Source organism: Misgurnus anguillicaudatus, chromosome 23 (genome assembly GCF_027580225.2).
Source record: "Misgurnus anguillicaudatus chromosome 23, ASM2758022v2, whole genome shotgun sequence".
NCBI lineage: Eukaryota > Metazoa > Chordata > Actinopteri > Cypriniformes > Cobitidae > Misgurnus > Misgurnus anguillicaudatus.
The window spans coordinates 19973720-19986384 of NC_073359.2; the positions used below are offsets into that span (position 1 = coordinate 19973720).

The 12665-nt window shown below is 37.4% G+C and overlaps 2 protein-coding genes across 3 annotated transcripts in view; one reads left to right on the forward strand and one right to left on the reverse strand.

Moving 5' to 3' along the window:
• tm6sf2b (transmembrane 6 superfamily member 2b) overlaps positions 1-12665 on the reverse strand; it is a 102679-nt gene that overhangs the window by 54742 nt on the left and 35272 nt on the right. The window lies entirely within an intron of this gene.
• The window catches only part of sbno2b (strawberry notch homolog 2b), a 66004-nt gene that overhangs the window by 30339 nt on the left and 23000 nt on the right, over positions 1-12665 (forward strand). The window contains exons 1-8 of one of the 2 annotated variants that reach the window (XM_073862257.1): positions 188-528; positions 9280-9429; positions 9710-9793; positions 11455-11554; positions 11810-11970; positions 12084-12217; positions 12297-12387; positions 12476-12619. In XM_073862257.1, coding sequence (XP_073718358.1) covers positions 469-528; positions 9280-9429; positions 9710-9793; positions 11455-11554; positions 11810-11970; positions 12084-12217; positions 12297-12387; positions 12476-12619 — 924 coding nt within the window. In that variant the 5' untranslated portion in view covers positions 188-468. Of the gene's footprint in view, positions 1-187; positions 529-9279; positions 9430-9709; positions 9794-11454; positions 11555-11809; positions 11971-12083; positions 12218-12296; positions 12388-12475; positions 12620-12665 lie in introns of those variants that run through there. The other variant, XM_073862256.1, reaches the window with a different exon arrangement.

Consider the following 12665-nt stretch of genomic DNA (forward strand, 5'->3'; position numbering starts at 1 on the left):
CACTACAAATGCGGTTGAGTTACACCATGTACTGTAAAGAGGGCTTGACTGCCAGTAACTCTAGTCAGTTACCAACAAAAGCATCATTTCCTGAAAACTCCTCCTCTACCCTCCCCCTCTCATGGCTCCCCTCCCCTCTCAAGCACCTTAAGCAATGAGGAACTAACTGACAATCAATATGACTAAACCTTCATGCGCATACAACACGGTACCTGTCACTCTTTTATTACTGGGAAGGCGAGGGGTCGCACTCGCAAGCCTAGAAACGTACCTGTTGTTGCGTTGAAGAGAGTTGTTTTTGGAGTAGAGCTCTCTTTCTCTCTCTCTCTCTCTCTGTCATTCTCTCTGTCTCTCTTCCTATCCGTCTTGTGATGTTGTTGGGAATGTTGCAGCTGTGAATGCCGGCTCTCTCTCCAGCACATGGAATGATCTGTTGGTTTCTGGAGGTGAACGACAGTGACTAGACTCATGTCACTCATGCAATTTTGGACTAAGTTTTATGCACAACTCGGACGTCCTCCACCAAAGGTAGAGCGCTGGATAATTCATATTTTTACTTCTCATCACTGGTTAAGGACACGACTTTGTTGTTTCTCAAATAGACGCCGTGAATGAATAAACTCACGGGGTGAGAAATTCAACAGAACTTGGCGTCTTGCCTAAAGTTCCTGCAAATTGTTTCCTTGACGAGATAAGAAAATTTGTTTCCTTGTAAATCAGAAATTGGGTTTAAGCTATGATCTCGCGTGAATTAGCATTTTGCAAAATTGTGGTCTTTACGTTTTGGATTGGGACAGTGTGGATTTTCATTGTTTCAGCATGTCTTCTTATCGGTCTATTAGTAATGAGCATGACAAACACTTGCTGGTTTACTGTAAGAGGTGTAAGCAGATGATTCTGGGATTTGCCTTCCAATGTGCGATTTTGCAATCGCTTGCAGTACTTCATAACAAAAATGAATTGCAAAAGTGTTTGCATTTGCTTTTATTTCTTGCAGCAGTTGCAATGTCACTTTTGTGTCACTTTTTGAAGTTGAACAGTTTTAGATCATTTATTCAGTGCTATACACACACCCATTGAAGTGTACTTTGCGTTGAGTCTTTTATAACCACTGCATGAATGAATCGGGCAAAATTTGTAGCGTGCTGTTTTGCATAGGTCCCTGTATTCCGGTTATCATGCATCGTCCCTGACCAGAGGAGGGTTAATATCTATTTTGGGGCTAAGGCAGATGCTGCTTCTTACTGGAAAACTGTGATGATAATGCTTTTTAAAATGCAGTAAACTTTCATTTCCCACACTGACAAACGTAAGCCTGACCTCCAACCCTATGCGACGGCCCTTTTGTTTTTCTTTCTGTCTTTAGCAAATTTCTCAATGTTCAATTATACATTTTGATATTACAGCCAAAACTTTAAGTAAATGTTTTGAAGTAAAAAATAATTTAATAAATGACAGTAACTGGAAAGGCACCTATGACGTAAACGCTGCTGTTCATGTATCTAACAGCAGAATCCATTCAGTTAAAGTTAAATATAAAATGAAAGGCTGGCCTAGTCTTCAGTGTATCGGTCATTTTAAAGCTACTAAAGACATTGAGTCGAGAATAGCAAATGTTTTTCTATTTTTGCTTTTCTTGATTTATATTTGCAGTATAATAGACAATGGGAAGTTTACTCCTCTCATCTGTTTATTACTGTTTGTTGCAAGCATTTTTTTCATTCTTGGTTTCCTTATCAATCTTTATCTCCCTGCTCCGAAGCTCACATCTTATAAAACGCATCAGGAAGCTCTACACGATAATCTGGCAGTGACGCTCCAAGCTCAACAGCTGTTTTCCCGTCAATGCTGGTCGGGAAGGTTCAATAAATGCCATTCTGTGGCGTAACCTGACACAGTGTCATAATAATGAGGCTTCATTACAGAGCAAGAGTGTTAGGAGATATGCGTGTCTGCATTGTTTTCTTCCCCTTGTCTTATTCATCTGCCTGCCGTGACTGCCAGCGTGTCATGCAGGTGCATCTTTTTCCTTACAATTCGTAAAGGAAATGCTTACACTTACTGTAAACGATGAGTTTCTGGTGGTCCCCACAGACAGACTCTGCCACCTCATCTCAACCGAGCCTGTCTATATTTCCCCGACATTGGGGTTGGTGCCAGTATTTTTGCTATGTTTGTCATTTTCTCAAACTTTCCTGCCCGAATGTCTATGCTGACGCTGCATGTCAGCGCCAAGCGAGTGGAAAACAGGATTCCCGAAAGATCGGCTACCAACCCAAACAGACACACCTCGGCAGGCTTCAAAGCTGCTTTGGTTTTGCAAAAGGCCGCATACAAAACCAAGCAGAAGTGAAATTCGCTGTTCGCAGGGCTGGCACCAGGGCATCGCAGGATTTCTCTCACAGACAGCAAGTTATAGAGTTCACGCCAGGCCGACCGGTTGACAAAACCACAGTGGGACTCAGGAAGGACGGAGAGGAATTGCTACATTTTTCCACAGTGCATGTGGCTCTCTTGCGACCTATAAAGGCAGAAGTGAGTTTGTTAAACGCATGCCGGCAAATTAAACCGTTTGAAGGACTGAACTTAATCATCTGAGTTTTTTCTTGAACATGTGGAGGCACTGGAACAGTCTGGCAATGGTCCCTGCATAAAAGACGTCACAGTTGGCTGAGGTCATGTAAGGGCACTCAGTAGTGGGTGGAATACATTCTTCCAGCAAGTAAACGTGTATGTGTGCATGAGATATATCGTAAATCAGATAAAATTAGAAAACTGTATGCTGTTGATGAAAAAAGAACATTGAGGTGTTTCCACAGCTTTGGACACATTCTTGTCCTAGGGTTTGAATTTGATTCAAACAAACATATTTTCTTTAATGTGAAGTTTGTTGTTTTATGTTCAAAGTTTGTTTAAAGTTGGATTACTTGTGTCTCAGAATCAGACATTCAATCTTAAAGTACACTCTAAAAATGGCTGGGTTATTTTTGACCCATGATTGGTCAATGTTGGGCGGAACGCGTGCTGGGTTAAAAATTGACCCAATGCTGAGTTATTTTAACCCAACTGCTGGGTTTTTATACGCCATGGTTGCATATCAACAACCCAACATTGGGTCATTTTTAACCTAGCACGTGTTCTGTCCAATATTTACCCATAATGGGTCAAAAATTATTTACTATATTTTTTTAAAACCAAAAATACTAAATTGACACTAAGGAAACCATTTTAGTTTGACTTTAGTTTGAAAATAATTCATTTTGTGCATGTATTAATACCTAATTGTGCCATCTAAATCACAACCAACTTTTTTTGAATGGCTTTGTTCAAACATTGCTGTACGCAGGACGTGTTTACAAATTAAACTGCATTGTCAAAAAAGAGCTTGACGCAATAAGCTAAAAAACTAAAAAATCACTTGTAAGATAAAATTTAAGCTTCATAAAGCTTAAATTAAGCTGTGGCTTTGTGAAAAGTTATGCAAAAAGTATTGTGTGTATTATATGGGAAATATTAGCTGTGTGAGACAAAGGGGCTCTGCCAGTTTCTTCCAGAAATATGTACAATTCATGCAAAATGCTAATAAACACAATTTATTATATAGGATGTGGTGACAGCGTATTAAATAAATCACTTGTGATGTACAGTGTTTACATAAACTTTTGGCTATTGCTAATGATTTTGCGAAATTATAAAAAGTAGAGTTTAAAGTGATGGTTGACCCGGAAGTGAAAAATCTGTCATCGTTTGCTCACCCTCATGTTGTTACAAACCTGTATAAATTTCTTTGTTCTGCTGAACACAAGGGAAGATATTTTTAAAGAAAGATAGCAGAAAACAGAAGCGCCATTGACTTCCATAATAAGAAAAATATTACAATGGAAGTCAATGGTGCTTAAAACGGTTTGATTGCAAATATTGCTCAAAATATCTTCCTTTGTGTTTAGCAGAACAAAATTAATACAGTTTGTGGCAAGATGGGGGTGAGTAAATGATGACAGAGGTGTCATTTTCCGAGTAAACTATCCTTTTAAAGAAAGTTGCCCAAAGCCGAAGTTATAATCTACTAAACGTTTTGTTTTACTTAGGGATGCACGATATATCGGCCGACATATCGTTATCGGCCGATAACTGCTTATTTTTAATATTAGCGGTTATCGGTCTGATAGCAAATTAGGCCGATAAATGAAAGCCGATAAATTATTGATTATTTTGGTTTGTTGAACCACTTCACTTGCTTATTGCTGGCCATGTGAAGTTTTGATTGGTGCTTTCTGTGACATAGCACGAAGATGACATGTGTTGCGAGCTTAAGAAGAGTATGCTAGTCTAGCGCAAAGACAAGATGCGACAAGCAGTTTTTCATTGTGAAAATAATATGAATATTTATCGGTCTATATATATCGGTTATCGGCCCCCAAATTTAAAGAGTTATCGGTTATCTGTATCGGCCAAAATTTCCATATTGGTGCATCCCTGTTGATATGTTATATCATGGTTTAAAATGTTAACATGCATAAAAGAAGCCAAGAAATATAAAAGTAATATATAAATATTAAAATTGAGGCTATTAATAGAATGTGCTTTGGTGGGCAACTCATAGACTCATTGTGGGCGTCATGTTGGAGACCACTCACAAATAAGTCAGCATTTTATTTTCCATTTTTATTAAAGCAAAACCTATTAAAATGAAAATGATATTAATAGTGTTCGTGTTGAAAGCCACTGTTGGGTCTCAGGAGAAGGAGGGGAATCCCTGTTTGCTGGCTCAGCAGTGGAGAAGAGGAGAGGAGAGAGGAGGCGGCCTGGCCTTCCTGGAAATCTTTTGCCTTGTTCCTTGTGGTTGCGTGAGACTGTACAGAGTCAAAATATGCAGTTGCCACTTGCTTAACAATAACCAAAGTCATTTCCTTGGTGAATTATCCAAGTGTTTTTTTATGAACTGCTGTGTGTTCTCATTAATTGCAACAAACTGGTTGTTCTGGACATCTGTGATTTCTTTGTGTGACCTTTGCGTTGGTTGGCAGTGCTCAGCAAACTCATCCTTAAAAAGATCCTGCAAGATCAAAGTATAAAATACAGCGATCATTAAGTATTACTGAGACCAGGCCATATGTTCATGACCACAGTACTTTGATCAATGTAAACAAATGGGCACGCTGTAACTTTCTGGCAATACTTTCCAAAACGCACTCACTATTGAAAAAGCATTTTCTGGGCATTTCCTGGGTTTTGGGAGTAAACCAGTTTCCTGATGGATTGGTGCTGTTCTATATATGGGCATAAATATGTTTAGTCAGTTGTGCTGGGAAGGATAAAGTGCTTGTGGAAAGCAGAATGACTTGACAATGAAATCAATGAGCAACATCATTTGAATGCGGAAAGACGACTTAACCGCCACTTGGCAAACAGAGTTACTTAAACAGACTTTTACTGACAGTGTATTGCTTTATGCCTTCAGCGGCTTGCAAACGGAGGCAGATTAATTTACCAATTGTAAAGTTTAGATTTAAGTAGACTGATTTTGGAGTACCAACACGGCAACAAAAGGCAGCACCTATGCTCGGCATTTACAGTTCTACGACAGGAGGAAAAGTGCTTAACAAAACGCTTTCTCAAAGTTTTATTTCTTTGTTTAAAATAATTGAGTTTCTATTGGACTATTTTATATTACACACTGTCGACGCTCAATAAAGCAACAAGCGTGTTGTCTTTGTTTGTTTGCCTCAGTCCTGGCTAACTTGCAAGTGACGTGCTGATGTATTTCGTGCTTACATCTGAAATGCGTCCCAGACCACCTTCTGAAGGGGTTTGAGTGATTGTATTTAAACCCATCTCAAAAATGTTCCGGAGGGCATTTATACTAGGTTTTTTATGATCAGATAGCTATCTGACCAGGTGTAAAAAGGCACAAAGATTATGAATCAGTTTTATAGAATCAGTGTTCTAAAATCATTGATTATGAATCAGTTTCAAGAAGTGACTGGGTGTAAAAAGGCCCATTGATTCTATGAAACAACTGATTTGTAATCCATGATTGTAGAAAACTGATTCTATTAAACTGATTCATATTTATTGATTCTAGGACACTGATTCATAATAAATGATTCTAGAACATTGCTTCTATGAACAACTGATTCAAAATCAATGATTGTAGAAAACTGATTCATATTTATTGAGACTAGGACACTGATTCATAATCAATGATTCTAGAACACTGCTTCTATGAAACAACTTGTTCATAATAAATGATTGTAGAAAGCTGATTCATATTTATTGATTCTAGGACACTGATTCATAATCAATGATTCTAGAACACTGCTTCTATGAAACGACTGATTCATAATCAATGATTGTAGAAAACTGATTCATATTTATTGATTCTAGGGACACTGATTCATAATAAATGATTCTAGAACATTGCTTCTATGAAACAACTGATTCATAAATAATGATTGTAGAAAACTGATTCATATTTATTGATTCTAGGACACTGATTCATAATCAATGATTCTAGAACACTGCTTCTATGAAACAACTTGTTCGTAATAAATGATTGTAGAAAGCTAATTCATATTTATTGATTCTAGGACACTGATTCATAATCAATGATTCTAGAACACTGCTTCTATGAAACGACTGATTCGTAATCAATGATTGTAGTAGAAAACTGATTCTATTAAACTGATTCAAATTTGTTGAATCTAGTACACTGATTCATAATAAAAGATTCGAGGAGACTGATTTCTAATCAATGATTGTAGGACACTGATTCTATGAAACAACTGATTCGTAATCAATGATTGTAGAAACTGATTCATATTTATTGATTCTAGTAGACTGATTCATAATCAATGATTCGAGGACACTGATTTATAATCAATGATTGTAGAACACTGATTCTATGAAACAACTTATTCGTAATCAATGATTGTAGAAATGGATTCTATTAAACTGATTCATTGTTATAGATTCTAGGACACTGATTCATAATCAATTATTCTAGAACACACTGATTCTATGAAACGACTGATTCGTAATCATTAATTTTAGAAAACCGATTCTATTAAACTGATTCATTTTTATTGATTCTAGGACACTGATTCTATAAATCACTGATTTATAATCAATGATTGTAGAACACTGATTCATATTTATTGATTGTAGTACACTGATTCATAATCAATGATTATAGAACATTGATTCGATTTAATTGATTCAAATTTATTGATTCTAGGACACTGATTCTATAAAACAACTGATTTGTAATCAATGATTGTGGAAAATGATTCATAATCAATGATCGTAGAAAACTGATTCTATTAAACTGATTCATATTTATTGATACTAGGACACTGATTCATAATCAATGATTCTAGAACACTGATTCTATGAAACAGATTAATAATCAATGATTCTAGAAAAGTGACTTTCGAAGACTGATTCACAATTGTTGATTCTAGAACACTGACTCTTAGAAACTGTGTTCTAGAATCAAAGATTACAAAACTGATTCTTAGAGACTGATTTGTAATGATTGGTTCTAGAACACTGATTCAGTACACTAAAGGTATGTTCGACTTTATGCAGCGCCATGCAGACTGACAGGCGTATGACATCAAATTATCAAAAGAGCCATTTGAAAGCATACAGAGACGTCAACTCTCAAATCGTTCTTGTGGCGCCACATGAAATTAAATAAACCTTACTTCTCAATCATCAATTCTAGAATACTGAGTCTATGAGACAGATTCTCAGTCATTGATTCTGGAACAGTGAATCTAAAATATTGTTTTTCAGTTGATTCCAATTCTTAGAGACTGATTCTCAATCATTTGTCAAACATAGTTACAGATCATTATCAGTTCGTTTTACATGCACAGGGCTCCAGACCGCTGCCAAAATTTGAGAGTGTGCCACTGAATTTTACATCCAGTTGCACATGTGCGACCAGTAAATTTGATCTTGTTTTCTGATTTGACACTGAATTTGAAATGGCACATTGTGCTTTCTGCATCTGTCATCAAAGTATGTATTAGTAATAGAGTGGAAATTTGTAGAAATGTGATTTTTTTTTGGTTAGCATGTCGGTGTGTGCCCCTAAATTTTTTTGTTGCCCCCCTAAAATTGGGGGCCACTGTGCTCATAGTAAAAAAAGTTACCAGTGCACCTTCACTAAAGTAATGAATAAGGAAATTTTGATGAAATACAGTATAGACAGAGAGAGCATAGATCAAAACCCTTTGATACGTGATTCCTGACCTTTCCACTTTCGGTTTCATGTTGCAACTTCGTTATCTTCATCATCAAATTCATAGGAAGTTAAATGACTTTGAATTTTGTGGGTTGCGACGTAACTAGCACACATCGATTTTTCGTAGTTTTTTCTTAAAAGGAAAGATAATGCAATCGTGTGCAGATTTTCTCACGATATAACAATGCCTTGGTCAACGTCACAGACAACCCACACATGCACACAATACGTTATAGTTAAGTTGCTGTGTAACTGTACAGGCAATGTAGAGCTAGTGCATGTTTCTTTCTTAGCCAGAAAGGTGAAATCATAGCTTTCTAGAAGATTGAGAAATGGTTCTCAGGATCAAATACTCGGACCCTGCTGGCCCCTCTCCAGTTCCAGCTTGTTTACTGTTCATCGCTTTTCCTTGAACAGTGAAGAGTTCTTGGAAATTCTTGGCTGTGCGGAGATCAGCGAAGGCCTGGAACGTCCACAATTCCTCCATATCACTCACACATTCCACTTGTGCACACATACACACACAAAGCTTTTGATTATCTGAGTGCATTGTCCTTCAAAACAGAATCACTGCACTGTAGTATCACACACTGCATTACGTCCACACTTCATCTGCTTAATACACTTTGTATCTTAATTAGATTGTGGGTTTGGTGGTTTAGATTTTTTTGCTCTACTCAATAGGAAAATTGTTTGCTTGAGTTCAACATTTGTTCCCCAGACTTCATAACCGCCGATCTGAGCCCATATGTGTTCCTCACTGTTATGCAATTTTAAAATTCATTGTTCTTCAAACATGTTAGTCATTGTGAGCTTTGCATTATTAAAATGATTACTACTGTATTCAAGATGATTTTTCTTACCCTGTTGGCAGATTTTTTGCTTTTCCTGTAGATATGTGTACTGAAAACGACAAAAAATTAAGAACTGCATCCATTAGACAAGATTTTAATTTAAATGTCTAAGCTTTGCAAGCTTATTTATTTAATTAATTTAAATAATTGAATTCATTATTTTTTCTCCAGGACCTCAGTCTGGAGGATTTGTCTATCCTCTCCTCTCCAAAAGATTCTTTGTCTGAATACCTTCCTCAAGTTTCTCCCTTCCTCACCGACAACATGGCACCCAATGTGCCTACGTTATGGGACATCAACACACCAGCAACAGACCAGGAGGTGAGGGATAGTTCTGCTATGCTGACATAAACTGGTATCGTTTACTCACCCCTATGTTATTTTAACACCGTAATCATTTTTCCGTGATACGCAAACGGAATGTCAAACTCCAGTTAAGGTTGTGAAAGCAAGAGATTTTAATGCGTTGAGGATGTTATTATCATAGCTCAAGACACACCTACGAGAAACTATTAAATGAACTTTGGTTCCACCTCTGATAGTAAAGCATGTGATCTTTCAACTGTTGTTTATTTTGCTTTGTTTCTCTTTCTGTTCTCAGATGAATTCCAACCGGTTTCAAGGTTTCAAGTCTTTGGACGACATCACAGCCGCTATTAATCCACCACTCATAGGGAGCTATCAGGTAAACGGTGGTGCCATTCTTATTGTTCTTAAAGGGACAGTTCACCTAAAAATCAAAATTCTTTATTTACTCACTCTCTGGTTGTTTCAAATCATTGTTCTGCTGAATTCAAATAAAGATTTTAAAAAAGGTAACACTTTACAATAAGGTTCATTAGTTGACATTAGTTAATGTATTAACTAGGGATGTCCCTATCCGATATGTTGGATTGGTAAAGGGGCCGATCCAGGCTTTTTGGCTGGATTGGACATCAGATCGACGACTGACAAAAGGACAGATCCAATTCCGATATGTGCGTTAGCCGTGGTTGTTACTGCATACTTTGCATATTAAACATACTTAATTGATCAAACGTACCTATTATATGTTCTCCTAAACACTGCCATGATTAATATTTACAAATGTTTCCCGTAACTTGTAAATCATTTTAAGTTATTGATTTTAACATTTAAAATGATACTAGATGTAGCAGAAAGCACTATACAAATTTAATTACAATAGTATCGGGCAGATATCGGTATCGGCTGATATACGGAATTCTGGTATCGGAATCGGATCGGAAATAAAAAAGTGGGATTGGGACATCCCTAGTATTAACTTACATTAACCAACCATGAGTAATACATTTGTTACAGTCTTTATTAATCCTTCTTAATTTTAGTTAATAGAAATAAAGCTGTTCATTGCTTGTTCGTGTTACTTCACTGTGCAACGTTAACGTCAACGTTAACAAGATTTTAAAAAAGTATTAGTAATTGTTGAAGTTAACATTAACAAAGATGAATAAATGCTGTGTAAGTGCAATTCATTATTAGTTCATGTTAACTAATGTAGTTTACTAATGTTATCTAATGAACCAAAAAAGTGTTACCAAAAAAAGTTTGTAACCAAGCAGATCTGGGGCACCATTGACTTCCATAGTAAAAAAAAGAATACAATAGATATCAATGGTGCCCTGGAGCTGTTTGATTGCTATTATTAATCTCTAACAGTACATTCACATGGGGCGAAAGCGTTAACACTTGACAAAAAGGCTTGTCTGAAGCGTGGCCAACGGCCAATCACAGTGGCCGCAACACATGCTCCGGTCTTCCATAAACGTTATTGGCTGGCTCTGCCTAGGTTATTTGCATAAGTTGATCTGATTGGCGGACGCATGCATTGCCGCTTGAAAAGTTGAAAAATGTTCAACTTGTGCCGCAAGCAACGGCACTGACACAGCGCTGACGGATCCACAATTAAGTTCGGCAACGCATGATGTCACCCATTAAAAGTGAATGTGAAGCGTTAACGCTTACGCCCCGTGTGAACGTACCCGTAATACTGTAAATATATTTATTTTATATTATATATATTTTTTAAATATTTTTGAATTTGTCTTTAGCATGCAACTGAAATGTTATATATAGAAAGTCATTTTAACATTTTGACAAATGTATTAAATGTGATAAAAATATTTTGGGGATGATTATAATTTATATATATATTTGGAGTGTGTTTGATACAGTAATGACATTTGTTGCCCTCACAAAGACTTTTTGATGCACAGTATTCTGTTGAAATTGAATTTACAATGTTGACATTGGTAATGCGGGAACAGATACTTTGAAAGGACAAACACCCACTGTTTTCTCTATAAATCATCCCACTTGCAAACACAGAGACCCCAAACACAGCCAGAAGAGGAAGAGGAAGTAGAGGTGGAGGAGTCGGAAGAGCTGGGTCACGTTGATACCTATGCAGACTACATGCCCTCTAAATGTAAGTGCTGCTTTATTGCATTTTATTATGTGGTTTATGGTTATTTGGACCTGGCGACATTTGTAATACCATCGTTTTTTAGGCTTGTACCGTGTTAGTGTCACAGTATTTTAAGATGCACCCTGTAATACCATGATAAATTTATTTAAGTACCTTGGTATACATCAAAGTGCTGTGGTTACTTGTAAGGATAATGTGTTTAAACTTGCGTGTAATGTAACGTCTGTTTTGTCTTCTCTCTGTCTGTAATCTCAGCCAAGATAGGAATATCCCATCCAGACCGTGTGGTTGAAACCAACACTTTATCAAGTGTTCCTCCTCCAGATATCACCTACACGCTGTCTATCCCAGAGGACACCATAAACAACGGCCAACTCTCTGCTTTGCAGCTGGAGGCCATCATTTACGCCTGCCAGGTACCTTTCACAATAAAATCAATCACTTTATTAGTACGGGTCGGGTAAAAATTGTATCATGTATGTGTGCAAACATTCATATCAACTGTGGTCACCTTTGTTACTCCCAACAGCAACATGAAGTAATTTTGCAGAACAAACAGCGAGCCGGTTTCCTCATAGGGGACGGCGCAGGAGTGGGGAAGGGCCGGACGGTGGCCGGGATCATTTTAGAAAACTTTTTAAAAGGAAGGAAGAAAGCGCTGTGGTACGTCAGCTCAATCCATACCCATTTCCAAATTTTTCCCATTCACTCTTCCACCTCATCATCCTCGTCTCTCCTCCAGGTTCAGCGTCTCCAATGATCTGAAATATGACGCAGAGAGAGATCTCCAAGACATCTCCGCATCTAACATACAAGTGCATGCATTGAATAAGGTCACTATTATGGCATGGCATGTTTCCAGTCTAGCACGTCCTTAATGCTTCGTTCGAATTGTCTAACTGGTAAATTTTTTTTATGCAGATTAAGTACGGGGACACAGCTACCTCAGAAGGGGTCCTGTTCGCAACCTACTCTGCATTGATCGGGGAGAGTCAGGCGGGTGGCCAACACAGGACGCGTCTCAATCAGATTCTAGACTGGTGTGAGCCGGATTTCGATGGCGTTGTATCCTTTATTCTCTATGGAGTCTGGGAATAATATAGTCAACTTA